The sequence below is a fragment of the Anguilla anguilla genome, chromosome 13 (genome assembly GCF_013347855.1).
Source record: "Anguilla anguilla isolate fAngAng1 chromosome 13, fAngAng1.pri, whole genome shotgun sequence".
Taxonomy (NCBI): domain Eukaryota; kingdom Metazoa; phylum Chordata; class Actinopteri; order Anguilliformes; family Anguillidae; genus Anguilla; species Anguilla anguilla.
The window spans coordinates 17,138,552-17,155,626 of NC_049213.1; the positions used below are offsets into that span (position 1 = coordinate 17,138,552).

Below are 17,075 nucleotides of genomic sequence, written 5' to 3' on the forward strand. Positions count from 1 at the left end.
ATGGGCTTCAGTTTGAGCTTCTGTGGGTGGGACAGGGGCCTCTGTGGGGAGGGCAGAAGGGACCTCTTCAGGGACAGTCTGTTCTTCTGGTGCAGCTGGGACAGGTTCTTCCTCTGGGGCAGCTGGGGCCTCTTCAGTGGAAGGTTCTTCCTCAGGGACAACTGGAAGACCTTCTGGGTCCAGAACAGCTTCTTCGTCTTGAGAAACTGGAGTAACTGCTTCCTCTGGAGAAACTGGAGCAGCGTCTTCCTCTTTCACAGGTTCTTCCTCAGGGACAACTGGAACAACTTTTACTTCCAGATCAGCTTCTTCCACTGAAACAGTTTCTTCTTCTTGAGAAACTGGAGCAGCTTCTTCCTCTGGAACAGTTTCTTCCTCCGGGACAACTGCAATAACTTCCTCCTCTGAAGCAGCTGGAGCCTCTTCAGGAACAAGCTCTTCTTCTGGTGCTGCTGGAGCCTCTACAGGAACAAGCTCTTCTTCTGGTGCAGCTGGAGCCTCCACAGGAACAGGTTCTTCTTCTGATGCAACTGGAGCCTCTACAGGAACAGGCTCTTCTTCTGGTGCAGCTGGAGCCTCTACAGGCACTAGCGCTTCTTCTGGTGCAGCTGGAGCCTCTACAGGAACAGGCTCTTCTTCTGGTGCAGCTGGAGCCTCTACAGGAACTAGCGCTTCTTCTGGTGCAGCTGGAGCCTCTACAGGAACAGGTTCTTCTTCTGGTGCAATTGCAGCCTCTACAGGAACAGGCTCTTCTTCTGGTGCAACTGCAGCCTCTATAGGAACAGGTTCTTCTTCTGGTGCAGCTGGAGCCTCTTCAGGAACAGGCTCTTCTTCTGGTGCAGCTGGAACCTCTACAGGAACTAGCGCTTCTTCTGGTGCAGCTGGAGCCTCTACAGGAACAAGCTCTTCTTCTGGTGTAGCTGGAGCCTCTACAGGAACAGAGTCTTCTTCTGGTGCAGCTGGAGCCTCTACAGGAACAGAGTCTTCTTCTGGTGCAGCTGGAGCTTCTTCAGGAACAGGCTTTTCTTCTGGTGCAGCTGGAGCCTCTACAGGAACAAGCTCTTCTTCTGGTGCAGCTGGAGCCTCTTCAGGTACAGGCTCTTCTTCTGGTGCACCTGGAGCCTCAACAGGAACAGGCTCTTCCTCTGGTGCAGCTGGACCCTCTACAGGAACAGGCTCTTCCTCTGGTGCAGCTGGAGCCTCTTTGGGAACAGGCTTTTCCACTGAAGCAGCTGGGTTGGCAGGAGGATCTTGGTCCTGAGTGGATGCAGCAGCTTTCTCATTGACAATGTCAACTACATTAGGGGCTATAGGTAGTTCCACATTTTCAGCCTCTGCTGCTATTTGTCCAACTCCAACAAGTGTCCCTACAAAGGCAATGCAGGGAAAATTGTGAATGGTCAGGGTTACCTTTGAGACAATCATTGTGAATGTAGTAAAAACTTCATATTAAAAAGTGTGTTGTTTCATGGTAATGCTACTGCCATAGCTTTGATATATTCCATAGGCCAGGGGTTCCCGAATTGTGGGCCGCGACCCCATGTGGATTTGAGGATGGGGTTGCCTGAAAATATAGTCTACTACATGTCGAGCATCACAATAACCCAACTATTATAAAGCAATGAGGCCCATGAGGCCGTGGTATATCGCCAATATAGTCAAGGCTAAACAATTAGTTTTTAGGCACGAGGGCCTGTGTGTGGATGGGGTGTTGGGGCTGCACAAATTTGTGAACATTCATTTGGGGTCACATCAGAAAAAGGTTCGGGAACCACTGCTATTGATACTGCCAGGACTTCGGACAGTAGACTGCTCTAATATACTTGTGAATGGGTTTAGTCTCAGCCTGTTCTTCCTTTTGTTTGCGTAAGGTAGATCTCCTCATGATTCTCCATAGCTGGAAATACCACACCTGCCACATACTGGGCCCCCACATGCTTCATCAGGGGGAACTGTTGCGCCGCCGTCAGCCCCCTCCCCCAGCCCTAGGCATTTTTCCCTGTCACCCTCCCCACACCTGCCACCAACCTGATTGGGCAGGAGGTTTTACAGGCCAATGGAAACCAACACTCAGTCTCCCCCACAGATTCAGCTCCTGTACACATACCTGTGTCTGGTGTCAGCGCAACTGTAAGGGTTTCATAAAGAGACTAGAGCTGCAGATTATGTGTGTGTGTGTGTCTGTCTGTCTGCCTGTCACATCATTGTATGTGTCTTTGAGAGGACAATTATAGGGATGACCCAGTGGAAGCTCACCTGAATGCAAGTTTCTGGGTGCGGTCTCTGAAGTATTTATTTGTGGCTTAAGGTTTGATGTTATATATAACCTCTTGGTAGGAAGCCTGATACTCTGCCAAAGATGGGTACATGCAGAGGGGCCCAGTATAGACTGGCCAGCCCCACATACTGCACTGCCTGTACTCTCCGCCTATAGAGAGCTCTATTAATACACACACACAGGCCAGGAAAGCACTTGCGCCTCGGCCTGTGGGTAGGGGGAGTTGTCCCTACACGAGTCCTAAGGGTGATTAACTGTCGCAACTTGCGTTTCCACAGAGGTGTTCCTTTCACCCGTACACAGGGCACACCACATGAACATTACATCACAGCTCAGGGCTTTGTAGACAGCAATATACCACATACTGTCAGTCCAAACCATTTTCCTGAAGTTCAATTCATAAAAAAATAAACTATATTTAAAGCCTGGTTGGGGGACTGACCAGAACATTGACTATTTTTGGAAAGATATGGCTGTGTCCTTGAGAAAAATGGCAAGACTGAAATGTTAATCTCTGTAAACAGCTATTTTTTCAAGCAATGTGGAAAGTCTATCTGAAGTCAGTACAGTCACAACAGTGGAACTGTGAGTTGACAAGCATAGAAACTCAAAGGTATAAATTACAGAAAAAGAGTCACACCACCAATATACAATGAAACAACTACGCTGTCTACTCAAGACAGGGCTCTGCATGAAGAATATTGTGAGATAACTGCAGCGCACTACACAGGTGGACAATGAACAAACTGCAACTGTACTGGCTATAACTACTTGCTCTTGTGATTTGACCAGCCTGGTCTTCTTCAAGCAGTCATTTAGCTCCATGACTGAGATTCTGTTCATCCCATCGATTTACTGTCTATAAGTTGTTATATGCATGTGTATTCGTCTGTGTCATTCAAAGACATGTGTGCTGAAAAACCCCAAGGCAAGGATTCGTAATACAACACCTAGCTTGTGACTTGATAGTGCTGTGGTGAAGTCTTAACTTAAGGTGACAGGAAAACGCTCCACATCGCTTGTCTGGAATGTATGTTCCCTGAAATAGTCTCACTACATTGCACGGCACAAAGACATTTTCACTCAGCTCTTACACAATTGTGTATCTACAGATTGGCCTAAAACGGCTCGTAATGTAGCTGAACTTTGCATAACACATGTAGTTTTTATTTAGGTATCTGCAGACCATAGGGATGGTAGCCACAATCTGCCCCAATTCACCATAACTGTGGTTGCCAGCAATGCCCCTGATTGGTGGACAGATAATTAATTGGAAAGAAGACCCATTGTGATCCTTTTATCAGTGATCATCACAAGAAACATGTAAGAATGGCCTCAGGTCCCTCGGTATTCTTTTCGTTTCCAGAAAGGAATTAATTAATTTTATTATATCATTATACTCCTTAATAATAATATATTGCCAAAGTAGCTATTAGTAGGAATGTTTCAGTACATTGGCCTGTAATTAATTTGTATGATTACATTAATAGAATTAATGTTTTTTACACAGGAAAAAAATAGCAAAAATGCAGAAATAAATACACTGCGTTCTAAAAAAGCAGATATTCCAAGGTCTTTTTTTAACATTATAATAGGCCACGACCCAGACTTGAACCACAAGAAAATAATTAGTCCTGTTTGAGCCAATTGTCTTTTAGTGTCTGACATTTCTGTTGTGTTGATCATAATTTTGTCACAGCCAGTGGTAGCATTGTGAGATTCAAAGAGAATTTGAATGAAAAGTTGAAAGATCAAGTCCCTTCACAAATCACACTCCAGCTAGCTTGCTCAACATGATAAAATTAAAACAAAAAAAAAACAAAAAACCTTGGAGCGATTTAAGAAACGCTATTAGCTAATGTGGCAAAAATTATTTTTGACTAGAATACCCAAACATGATTTGTATTTTATTTAATTCTGCTAATCCCACTATTTCATCCCACTTCTGTTGTGTCAATTAATGGACGACATACATTATTGAGTTACTATCATGAGCTAACACATTATGGCAAAAATAGTTATTTTTATCAGAACGCAAGTGAATTAGTGTAACACGCTGATTTTGAAATGTCCTGCGTTCCAAAGATGCAGCATTCCATGGGCTAGCAAAAACACAGAACTGAACGAATAATGACCTCACACAGCAGTTACAGAGTTCGGTCAACAGTGACCACAAACAACAAGAGTTGGGTAAAACCATGACCACACGCTCCATTTACAGAGTCGGGTAAATGGTGATCACATGCAGTAGTTATAATGTGGGTGAACAATGACCACACACTGCAGTTACGGATTTGGGTAAACCGTGACCAAAGACATATAGGCATATAGAGCTGATAAGACAGTGGCCAGTGACCGCGGTAAGAGAACTATATGAGCGGTGACTTACTTGCATGTGAGATGGTGCACAGGTGTCCTGCCAAGGCCAGCAGTAGCAGCAGCTGGACTCTGATCATGTTCACAGCTCTCTTCAGTGCCCTGCAGTCACTGCACCACAGTCTGTCCGAGTCTACCGGCCCCAAAGTCCGAAAGCACTTCACTCTCCCTCACACGCCCTCTGAAACACTCACACACTTCCGTCACACGTTCATACTCTCGTGTGGTAAGAATGGGGCTTGTGCTCTAGAGTCACAGGTCCACTGGAATAAGCAGACAGACAGAGCAAGTTTGAGTGACTTTACCTCGCGGCAGAGGGGACTGTCTGATGGGGGCGGGGCCGCACATGCACGGCTTGGGCTGTTATATAAGGCAGAGCAGATCTGGGGTCTTTGTGTCAGCTGGGGCTGGGGTACGCGTCCAACTGTAGGGACTTGTCTTGCGATTATTACTCAGAAATGTCGGGAAAAACGCTGTCTGTCTCGCTGTCCCACTACTCTACACAATGCTGGCCAGTATAACAGTATCAAGAGCACTTTTCTGCAGGAATAAAAAATCGTGCTGCACTAAAGTGATTTACGTGCACTGCGCACCTCCCACCTGTTTTCTGCTAGTGGTGCTGTATTAATAAAACATACCGCAGAGACTGTCTCACTGCACACCACATTACTTCAGAGTGAAAGGGTGTAAATAACTGATAATTCCGTTGAATTTGCAGTCGTCCATGTATCATACTATGTCAGCGTAGGACGTGTCTTTTTGATGAGTGACCAAGCAATGCCTGGTGTAGACTGATCGACTCGTAGGTACACTAGCATAGCACAGTGTGTGCAGTGAGAGACTAGGACAGCCCAGTGTATGATGTGATATACAGTTGGAGAAAAATGCCCCAAAACCAATGGACCCATCATTTCACCCTTTAGGTTTTATGGAGTGTAGTTCAGTCCTCCAATAGCGAAACGCCTCCATAGGGTACACAAGGCCTTACCGTCCAATCACTAGTGATGTGTATTTGGTCATAAGGCAGCCATTACATTTCATTCTTATGATATAAGGGCAGGGAATCATTTTTACCTCTGACTTGACTAATGACATCACAGTACAACAAAAGAAAAATCTAGTTAGTTAAGCATCTACGTCATACATCATTAAATTGCTTGTATGTTACATGAAAAATAAAACTAATGGCAAACCATTCCACAGTGAAGTTAACATATTTTATTTTTTTAAGTGCCATTCATGCATATTGGGGGGAGAGGGGGGGGGTCTGGCAACAACAATCCTAATGACACTTCAGAGTTATTTTACAGCACAGCACTTAACCGATACAAAGTGTAGCTGTGTCATTTCACTGGACAGAAAAAAATAATATACCGTGCAATAACAAAAGGGAAGAAGGATAAAAGAGAAATGAAGTAAAAATAAAATCCAAAATAATTTTTATAAACACGAAAAACACTGAAGAACGGTACAGGTAAAAGGTAGTGTCACACAAAAAAGCCAATGCATTTTCATCACATGTACTATATGTATACACACACACATAAACTCTCGTACATTCACACGGACCGTTTCATTCTCTGACTGAACATAAACCAAATACTCTGTATACACCCCCCCCCCCCCCCCTCCTTTAACCTGTGACCCCCCAACCTCGCCTACCCACCCAGAGGGAACAGAAGACTATCGAAAAGACGTATTTACAATAAGCACAATAACACACCAACACTGAATAAAATAGGACTCGAATAACAGTACTTGTTGGCAGTTTTCTCCCTTAATGTAACGTTTTTTTTTTGTTGTTGTTTTTTATGTTTGTTTGTTTTTAAAATCTGGATCTAATCTCTCTGGCATGTTCCTCTGCAGCAGTATGGCAAAGCTGAATTGTCTTTAAAAACACGACCAACACGTACACGCAAGAATCGAAGGAGCGCTCAGTTAAAAAATTGTTTCGCACGACTGGTGCTTTTTTTGTCATACTTTCCGTTCAACCCCACGTCCCGACCCTCCCGTCTCTGTGTAGTTTAATTTGCTCAGTGAGTCGAAAGCACTTCGTAAATGATCAGAAATGTAAGATCTGTTTGCAAGTACGGCATTTCACAAAGACTACAAGACTGAATGGACATCCGAACCTGAGCTGCAAGCAGACTGTTAAAAGGGTTTTCTAAAAAAAAATAAAATGGACTACATGGATTACGGACGTACGCGATTACAGTTACAGGCCAGTCCAGCGGTGATCAGAAACGAGACACAGAGACACCGTGGCCAACTCTGGCCCTCCAGTCAGCAGAAAGAGGGCGAACGTGACGCCCCTCTCCTCCACCTCTCCAGAGCGTTGGGGAAAGTGCTTGATCCTTGGGCAACCCTGTGAATCCTCTCTACCCCCGGCGGTGGATTCATTTTGTGCTCGTTCATTGGGGGACAGAGGTGATTGTGATACCACTCACGTATAGCCCTATATCACACGCACACACAGACAGAGACACACAGACACACACACAGTCTGTTGGCACTCGTTTTCCCCCCTTGGTGATGGTTTCACTCGGTGTCCTCCAGCAGGCTGGGGACCTTAAGGCACAGGGAGACGGCCCTTAGTCACACAGTGGTTCAGGTTCTGACATCTTGGATCCCCTGTGTAAGACACCCTCAGCTTTGGCTGGCCAAATAACCCCTGCTCACACACTGGGGCTCTGCTTTACAGACCACCTGATTAATCTGTAATAAGAATCTGCAATGACTCAGCACCTTCTACGTCCCTGTTCGCCAAATAAACCATTTAAAAGAGAAGAGTGATAAAGGTGAACCCTACAACAATTTCACTCCATGATACATTTTGCCTATGTTTTTCTGTAGGATTTACCACCCAATCGATTGATATACTTTACAGCACACCCTAGACAGCCACGTTTATCTGTAAGGTGTTCCTGTAATTTTCCTCTCACTGTCTTGCACAGAAATGCACACTAGATGGCGCTCAGTACTACAATCTCAGCGGAGTTCCAACACAGACATGCAAGGCTGAACACACATTTTCTTTTGTGCAAACATCAGTTGACCCTGTCTTATCCTGACAGAAAAACCACTGCCAGTGACTGGCCCTGCTGTCCGTGACTTCGACTGCCCTCGCCGTCAGTGACTGTGGCCCTAGCATCGCCGTCAGTGACTGTGACCGCCCTTGTCGTCAGTGACTGTGACCGCCCTTGTCGTCTGTGATTGTGACTGCCCTTGCCACAGGCAGTTCCAGCCGCCTTTAATGGCCCTAGACACGGCTCCGACCCCCAGGAGAGAGGAGGGCTCGAGGAGGAACGCCCTGTGGTGTGAACCACCTTCCCGCTGACCCGATAGACTCACGGACGCCAACAGCCGAGCTTTCTCCTGACCCGCCGTAGCTATGTAGCACGTAGGCTACACGTAACCCTAGGTTACGCACCAGGGCTGCCAGGACGCTAATCAGCCCCCGATACGAGCGCAGGCGGAGGAAGCAGGCTCAGTCGTCATCCCATAAACCTGAACTTCGCACCGCATTTCATCACGTCAGAAAGGCACACGCCCAGCTAGACGGGGCCCAGGAACTGCGGTCCAGCGAGTCCACAGGGCTGGTGTCGCCCGCCATTGCCATTGATAACCCTCCCTCATTCAGCAACGTTCAGCGTGAAGGAACACACTCAGAAATAATGAGTAAATGGGAAGGCCCGCCCTGACGTCGACAGCACTGGTAGTGAAATGACACATTACAGACAGGAGTAGAATACACAAACACAAATACTGCAGGTACTTTTTGTTAAGTTTACATTTGTATTGTTATATTTGGGATTACTTTCCACGGTGGCCTTCTCTCGGTTCTGACGCACCCTCGCACCCAAGTCCAGAGGTACCAACTATCTCAACGAGAGCCTGGTGACAACTTAAACAGAACGTGACCAGACTTTAAACCCAGAGCGCCAACTGATCCTCAAACCCGCAACGTCTGCCTTTGAGGTTTTGAGGGATTTTCCGCCACCCCGGTGCCTGGCTGAGACCGTTAAAAACGCGCTTCCGTTTTCTCCCCATTCTGGCGGACATTCGGGCAGAGGGGAACGCGATCGAGTCGGTCAGTCTTTCTCCACTGAGAGACCACCCTGTGGGCCAGTCAAGAAACACGCCACCCCCCAAAACCCCCCCTTAAACAAATCACACAACAGCGAAGGAGGGTGCTGAGAGCTGAGGTCTGGGGTAAGGGGGAGGAGGGGGTGAGGGGTATGACTCCGCCCCATGACAAAAAGCGACAAAAGTACAAAAGCGATCACTGAAAGGTGTCCCACTAAATATGATTGTCTTCAAAGAGTTTTTTTGTTCGTTTCTTTTTCTGTAAAAAGGCCAGGACTCTCAAAGTCTCTCCGCTCCTGTCGAAAATGACACCCGCGCCGCGTCCTGTCCTGTCTGGATTGTCTCCTCCTGCAGCGTGTGGGACGACCCCCGGCCCAGTCGGCCCCAGCGCCCCACCCCTGGGAGGCCTAAACGATGGAGTCCCAGTCAAAGTCGTCCTGGATGTCGTCGGCAGGCATGCGGCGCATCTGGAAACTTCCAGGAGGAATCATGTGCTGCTGGTTCATCTGGGTGTGGTGTCCTGAGGAGACCAGAGGCAACGTGCATGGAACCAAGCTCACGCTCTGTCTCGCACTCTCAGTGTCGCACTCTCAGTCTCATTCTCTCATTCTCCCTCTCTCAGTCTCGCGCTCTCAGTCTCGCACTCTCAGTCTCGCACTCTCAGTCTCGCACTCTCAGTCTCGCACTCTCAGTCTCGCACTCTCAGTCTCACACACTCATTCTCACTCTCTCATTCTCACTCTCTCAGTCTCACTCTCTCAGTCTCACTCTCTCACTCTCATTCTCTCATTCTCACTCTCTCAGTCTCACGCTCCCCCCCCATCTCGCGCTCTTAGCCTCAAATTGACATCTACACACAAAATTGACACTGAAACATACAAACATTAGCAAAATGGCATCCACACACACTCACACAGGTTTTCTATTTTTCTAGCAATTCCAAGGCTAACTCTAGTTCTTGAACAAGCCCTGTCATTTGTCTTTTTGCTTCGATGTATCAGGGCAATTGCAACAGCTAGCTAGCTAGCAACGACCTGAAAAATGATCCCAAACCACTGGCTCTGTAGACGCCACGCCCAGAAACGTCCCAAACACATTTTAGAATAACAAATACAGGAAAAGGTTCATGCATTCCTCGAAAGTGCGTCAAGTCAGATATTGCCAGGGCATCACAGATATGGCTGAGCAAGGTTATTCATACTTTATTATATTTTCTAGGTAAAAATCCTGCATAGTGTGCCTTTAACAGGTTTCAATTTGCCATCAGCGAGTGTGGGGCAGGGCGGGGCCGGTGGGGAGTACCTGCCATGGTGGGGCCCGCACTGCTCATTGAGGGGAGGTGGGGGTAAACCGGGGGGCCCATCATAGGGGGCAGATTCTGCCTGGAGTCCATGTACAAGTTTCCTGTTGCAAAAATAGACAGATTTCATAACCGTTCAGCTCCTCTATTCAGGTTCCCTGATATCACCCTCAGATAAACATGGTCACACTCAGAAAACTCTCACCTTCCTACCAATACCGCCTGTGCGCCTTTTTACCACAACAGCCAACTCTGTGGCTGCAGCCTGGAAGACTTCACTGCCCTCTCGTGCTTCAGCCAATCGCAGGTCGCCCACCTCTTCGCTTGCGAATGCGGCAACTGAGTGTAGCCACCCAGTTGACTAGCTAGCTAGCTCATGCAAATGTCACTGCAACAGTCATCCTGTCTATGTCTATGAACAGCTTGTTTAACGGTTTTTTTCTTTGCTAGCTAGCTAAGCACAAACCCCAACAAGCAAGCAAGTTAGTTAACTGGCTGGCTATCTAGCATCTATTTAATCCATCTAAATGTCTGGTTAAATTCAATTCAGTAACATTAGAATATCAAATAATGCATACAGCAGCAATGCACCAAGCTATAGATGCCAGCCAGTTAACCAGCTAGCTTGCTTGTTAGCTTGGGTTTTGTGCTTGGCATTACAGCTAGATAGCCAAGAAATAACTGCTAACCAATAAATAAGAGGTTCCACAGACATGCAAATCCAATTTAAAAGTAAAATTGCTTTAGCAGTGGCATTAGCATGAGCTAGCTTGCTAGCAGTTCACAGACATAGAAAACAGATTTCATAGCAGAATTATCTTTGTAGTGGCGTTACCATGCTGGCTAGTTAATTGGGTGGCTCCACTCAGTTGCTGAATTAGTGAGCAAAGAGGCTGGCGATGTGCGATTGGCTGAAGTGCAAGGGGCTGGAGAAGCCGTCCAGGCTGAAGCCTCAGTGTCGATGGTTATGGCAAAGAAGACATACAAGCACCAATATTACACCAGACTTTAGCTACAGGGTAGAGAAGGATGTGGAAGTGGGTGGCCTCCTGGTTTCAGTGCTGGCTCTCACCTGTGCTGATGTGCTGGCTTGGCTTTGTGTGCATTGAGCCATGACATGCGGGGGCCTGCGCTGCCCCCTGTGGCTGGATGACCCCGGTGCGGGCAAAAAACTGGTTTATAGAGGAGCAGAGGTCGGCGATCTGCGTGGGCTCCAGGGACCAGTTGTTTTGCTCTGCCTGCCTCATGCTCTCTTTCAAACCTGAGTCAAAACCCGCAACCGGAAAATCAATACACTGAACAGAACAATTAAACATTTTTTACATCTTATGATACCATTCATCGCTTGGTGATATTCAGACTTGTAGTGGAACCAGAAAGACTAATGTCACCCCAAGTACATTTTCCTCAGTGGTAATCTTCCATGATGTCATTAAAAAAAACTCTTTGTACTTATTTTTACACCAGTTCAGCTGAAAAATTGAGAATATTCATGGGCCAAGAAATGGTTTTTCCCAGCCAGAAATTCCAGGTGAAGTCTCCCCTCAGCTCCTCATGGGAAACCTGAGCAGTAGCGCACCTTGGAAGGGCGAGAGGTCCACGTCAGCCCAGTTGTAGCTGCTGGCGATGCGACAGCTCTCCTTCAGTGCGTCCAGGTTGGGGTACCAGTCCGAGGGCAGGCCTGCAGGAGGCACAGAACCGAACCGATTTACTGACAGCTGCAGAGGCTGCAGAAAGGCATGCAACGCGCATCTCTACTACTATTTACTATTTAATTCTGGAATTGTGCTGCGCATAGATTCCACAGGGTTTCGACATTTACAGCATTTCCTTTTACTCATTGAGAGAGAACAGAGCAGAGATTAGAACACCAGAATATTTTATGCTTTTATTTTAGCTACAAATAACTGCTAAAACACAAATATTAAAACAAATCTCCCTCCTACAAAGCTCTTAAAGCAGAGGAAGGTCTTACCAGAGTTACAGGACAGCTGTTGCTGGGCAGAATGGGACTGGTGCTGCTGCTGTTGCGAGGGATGCTGGGAGTGTGGTGCATGTTGGGAAGGGTGTTGCGTATGTGGTGCATGTTGGGAAGGGTGTTGTGTATGTGCTGCATGTTGGGAAGGGTGTTGTGTATGTGCTGCATGCTGAGAAGGGTGTTGAGAATGTGCTGCATGCTGGGAAGCGTGTTGAGAGTGTGGTGCGTGTTGGGAAGGGTGTTGCGAGTGTGGTGCATGCTGGGAAGGATGTTGCGAGTGTGGCGCATGCTGGGAAGGGTGCTGTGAGTGTGACGCATGCTGGGATGGGTGTTGAGAGTGTGATGCATGCTGGGAAGGGTGTTGCGAATGTTGCGCATGCTGGGAAGGGTGCTGAGAGTGAGCTGTGTGTTGGGAAGGGTGTTGTGAGTGAGGTGCATGCTGGGAAGGGTGCTGGGAGTGTGGCGCATGCTGGGACGGGTGTTGAGAGTGTGGTGCATGCTGGGAAGGGTGCTGGCTGTGCTGCTGCGGGTGCTGGGGCAGGTGCGACCCGTGGGGCGATCCGTGCGCCGGGTGGGTGTTTTGGCTCTGGAGCTGGGACGGGTGGGACAGGGGCACCTGGCCCCCGCTGTTGGGCAGGCTGTTGGTGACGCTGTTCTGGGAGCTGTGGGGCGACTGGTAGGAACAGGAGGTGTGGGTCTGCTGCGTGGAGTCTGACGGCATGCCCATCAGGTCTGCTGTGGGCGACACGGGAAACGCACGTCAAGTCACACCATCGGCTGCATCACACGCTTATCCTACACACAGAGGCACTGGACACTGAATCACACCAGGAACAGGTCCACAAGAACCTCAGTGGGGGAGACTGTGGGGCGTCCTGTGCAGGGTGCCCAATTCTCAATCCCTACACGAATCCCCCCTGCCCCCGCACCACCAGGGGTTCGATTCCCTGCCAGGCACTCTCTGCACTGTGTTCCCCTCTACCTGTAATCCTCTCTGCGGTCCCCCTGACCGATTAAAGTGGAAAAAATACACGAGGAGTTACAGAAAGATTACTGCAGCAACGGTCACACAAGGTACTGCATAGGTCCTCAAAAACCCAGGAAAAAATGTAACCATCTGCAGCAAACTGAGCCAGAGCACAGGATATATGTGAGGGGCCTCTCTCATCTTCAACAGACATCCCACACAGGAGATGACTAGTTTTAGCCAAATAACCCCGATTTTTATCGGTTTTCTTCCTATTTGCAGTTCTCGAGTGTATACGCTAGCCTGTTTCATCACTGTGACGTGCTGCATCCGGTTCAGGAGACGTGCCTGCTCTCAGCCGGCCTCCGCTCCTCCGCTGGCCGAGCCGCGCAGTCGCTGCGTGGGCGGAGCGTGCGCTGCCGGCGCGGGCCCCGGGGCAGACCAGATGAGTCACCGATTACGCGCGGCCCCGCGGGGGCCGGGACGCGGCGCCGGACTGCGGTCTTTCCGGGACGGGCCGTGAGAGCGAGCCGCGGGGCCGTCCCTCCCGGAGGCGGGGCCCGAGCGACGGGCGGGGAGGGAGCCGGAGAGCCGGCCCTGTTCTCAGCGCGGGGGAACGCGTCCTCGCTCCAGACCTTCAGGGGGCGCACAGACACCGCTCCCCACAGGCTCCGCGGCACTGGCGGCCCAGAGGCAGGCCTTGGAGAGCAGGGCACGGATCTGAAGAAGGCAGGCTGCCCGCCTCTCCCTCCGGAGCAGCGAACGCCCCTCTGAAGAGCTTTCAAAGCCGGCTTCACACGGCACCGCCACAATCGGCGGGAAACAGTCTCTCCGGGGGGTGAGAGAGGGGAGCGCTTATCGGGAGAGAGAGCCCTTTGTCCGACCAGGCAAATTCGCAGAGCAATTAGCTCAGGGCCCCATGAATACTAATCACAGCTCATTAGCCATCATCAAAACGGGTGAGCTAGCTTACTGTCTCCAGCACAGAGGTGTGAAATCCACTCGCTGGCTCATTTCTGCATTTTAATTGTCTGAGTAGGAGACACTTTCCCGCAGATAATAAAGCAACAGCATCGAAGCGGCAAAATGCAGACGGTTTAAACTCTTAAAGCAGAAGAATTCTTGAGGCCCCTACCTTAGCTCTGAAATGAATCAGAATGGCGGTAAGTCGGTTACGAACAGACTGAACTTCGCTCATTTCCCACAGAATCCGCTTTCAAGTCAATTTAACCCTTTCCCACAGCGACGCCGAACACGCTGGCTGTTTAGCATCTCTAAAACAGCGGTCTGGACATCTTTCACGCCATAGGCTGATGCCGCCTGCACTACGGCCGGCATACAAATGAGAAACGCTGGTTGCTAAGGAAACAGGAACTTTTTTTTTTTGAGGTGAATCCACTGGATGTTCCCGATGGACGGATTTACTATCAGTGTCCGTGAGACGGAAACACCGCCAATGAATCCACATCAAGCCCCACAGCAGAACACAAACTCACCTTCAGAGAGGTACACGCAACCTGCAGGCAAAAAAGACGGCACGAAACGCCGGCTAGCTGCTCTTGTCAGGTGACCGTGAGAAGGCCTTGTGATTGCAGCAGGGCGGCGGCGGGCGGACGGGACGGACTCACCCTGCTGGCTGAAGGACTGCTCGAAGACGGACTTGTAAAGGCTGCGGAAGGAGGCACTGAGATCTTCGAAGTCGGAGAAGAGCAGCTGCTTGTCGCGCTCGGGCATGCTGTACTGGGGCTGCTGCGGCGGCTGCTGGAGGCTCAGGGACTGGGACACGGGCTCCGGGTGACTGCTCACCTGGGGAAGAGCACAACCCGGCAGGGGAGGAGGATCACTCGCTGGGCCTCCACCGTCGGTCTCGCGATCGTGACCCGGAGGTCATGCGAAGCCGGGTCGCGAGCGTCGGCAACCGTGGCCGCCTGCGCCCGCCCTCGCCGGGACGTGGCGCCGCGACACTGACCACACAGCCGCGACGGCCACGCTGCCGCCAGCCTCGGGCACAGCCAGAATCCAATCACAGCAGAACGGAACAAACGCACAGAAAACACTGGGGAAAAAAAAAGCTCGATTCTCTTAAATGTGTTCAATTAAAAAGAGCTTAAATTGTAATAAATGTCAAAAATCTAAATATAAAGCTAAAAATACATTTTTAAATATTCTGGGAAAAATGTTATTCTATTCTATAATGTGATCTACCTCTTTTCAAGCACAGTTGGGTTACCAGCCAACAAAGACATATGACATCATGCACGGTAAAACGCATCTCTGAATGGGCAGGATGGATCTCACTGCTATTTGACTCCAAGTTACATCAGCTGGTGTACCGCTTATTCACTGGTCCGGTTCAGGTGAACTTAGTGTGTCGCGTCCCAGCTCAGAGCCATTTTAAACGCTCACTTTCGATTTCAATGAATTTCTGCTGGAACCCCTGACTCAAGATTACACCCAGGAGGGTCAGCTATCAACTGCCCCCCCCCCCATCCCGCCAGGGTCAGTGTATTACGGTGAGAGGGTTTTCTATTTCTATTTTCTATTTTAGAGCATCATTCGCTGCTAGATGGGACCATGAGCTCATGGGGTACACACATGTAACCCCTCGTGGTCCAGGCGCTTCCCGGCCTAGTGGGGACCTCTGCCGCGTGCAGTGCATCAGGGGCTGGCGAGTGATGACAGCTCCTCTCGCGAGTGACGACAGCACGAGCTAGAACCCAATATCTGGCGGGGAACAAATTAACTCTGAATCGTGTTTGTTGTCGGTTTCGAGAGCTGCGAGGGGACCTGCCAAACAGCCAGTGAAACGCAACCTCTCAATAACACAATGTGGCAATGAGAAACAGCTGCTCTCCGTGAACGCGCTCGCCAGCAGAACCATGCGCGAGAGGAAAGCAGCGGAAGCAGAAAAACACGGTGAAAGAAAGAAGAAAGAAAGAACACAGGAACGCAAGCAGAACACGAGCCGCCTAATCAACTGCAAGAAAAGAGGCGACTGTTCGATCTGCAAACACCTACTGCAACGAACAACAGCTTCATACTCTTTATGCAAATTGCCGGCAACGTGCGAGTGACGCTTGAGCAGGTCAGCGAGCAGCCCAGCGTAATGGCACAGCGCAAGCCTGTCATTTTCGGCTGCCTCTAGGCTAAGTCATTTTTGAGGGTGACACGCCAATTCAACTGAGCGTCCATACAAGGGTGTCATTCACTTGATGCTGGGTATTATTTCAGGTTGTTAGACTCCTGGGGACATAAAAAAGCATACCTCCCAGGGAGGTAAAAAAAAAAAGGACACGTGCACAAGAGATAGAAGGGTAGAATTAATCTGTACATATTAACCCCAACAGGTAATATGGGACAAGGTATGTGAAGCAAACTGCAAATGGCACAACAGGTGGAAAAGGCTAACTGAGAAATCAGTTCTCTCTTACACTGAGGATATGGGAATCAAAATGGGAATGAAAAGGATTACTGTGACCAGTCACAGAAAGTCAGTTCATAGGTCTTTAAGAACCACAGTGAATGGCTGATGTGGCAGCAGTTTGGTATTAATGGTTAAAGCACTGGTGTCGTAACCTAAAACTAGCAGGTTCCATTCCCACATTGCCACTGTACCTGAATTGCTTCAATTTATAGCGCTGTATAAATGCATATTGTGCAAAAGGTTATGCGCGTCGCTACGGATAAGAGCGTCAGCTGACTGTCAGATTCAGGTGAAAGCGTGGCGACGGTGTGGACCTTACCGGAGTGTAGCTGTGCATGCTGCCCACACTGTTGAGGTTTACTGAAGCCAGGCTCTGGTCAGACAGGCTGTTGTTAAGGCTGCTTCGGGGACTGTCACTTCCATCCTGGTCCGGAGTGTACAGTGCTACCTGGAACCACGAGCACACACGCCGGCATTAACACGGAACCACGTTCAGCTACGCGAATATCCCTCAAACCGCACACACCTGCAGGGACGCTCCAGATAACACTCCTGCCTCAACACCTCTGGAGTCACACACCTGTCTAACCACATTTTGAACCACACACACTGTGCCCGTTGGAGAGTTTTGCTGTTCACCACATTCAGACCATGCTGTTGGCCACT

General features: G+C 49.1%; 2 protein-coding genes across 5 annotated transcripts in view; one reads left to right on the forward strand and one right to left on the reverse strand.

Moving 5' to 3' along the window:
• LOC118211394 (putative per-hexamer repeat protein 5) lies at nucleotides 1–1,361 on the forward strand. The gene is made up of 2 exons (XM_035388572.1): nucleotides 1–211; nucleotides 339–1,361. Exons 1-2 carry the CDS (start codon nucleotides 1–3, stop codon nucleotides 1,259–1,261), a joined length of 1,134 nt encoding a protein of 377 aa, XP_035244463.1. The 3' UTR covers nucleotides 1,262–1,361.
• Nucleotides 1,362–5,849: 4,488 nt separating this feature from the next.
• The window catches only part of LOC118211187 (forkhead box protein J3-like), a 63,559-nt gene continuing 52,333 nt past the window's right edge, over nucleotides 5,850–17,075 (reverse strand). For 2 of the 4 annotated variants that reach the window (XM_035388140.1, XM_035388141.1), the window contains exons 6-12: nucleotides 16,729–16,857; nucleotides 14,614–14,791; nucleotides 12,016–12,753; nucleotides 11,620–11,721; nucleotides 11,113–11,301; nucleotides 10,043–10,144; nucleotides 5,850–9,260 (exon numbers count right to left, since the gene is read on the reverse strand). In XM_035388140.1, coding sequence (XP_035244031.1) covers nucleotides 9,148–9,260; nucleotides 10,043–10,144; nucleotides 11,113–11,301; nucleotides 11,620–11,721; nucleotides 12,016–12,753; nucleotides 14,614–14,791; nucleotides 16,729–16,857 — 1,551 coding nt within the window. In that variant the 3' untranslated portion in view covers nucleotides 5,850–9,147. The remainder of the gene's footprint in view (nucleotides 9,261–10,042; nucleotides 10,145–11,112; nucleotides 11,302–11,619; nucleotides 11,722–12,015; nucleotides 12,754–14,613; nucleotides 14,792–16,728; nucleotides 16,858–17,075) is intronic. The other 2 variants (XM_035388144.1, XM_035388142.1) reach the window with 2 other exon arrangements.

Bases quoted from the DNA above. Each gene is read 5' to 3' on its own strand.
- LOC118211394 (XM_035388572.1), top strand. From the start codon at position 1: ATGGGCTTCAGTTTGAGCTTCTGTGGGTGGGACAGGGGCCTCTGTGGG. The intron at 212-338 runs GTAACTGCTTCC...CTTCTTCTTGAG, and splicing joins CTTCGTCTTGAGAAACTGGA to AAACTGGAGCAGCTTCTTCC.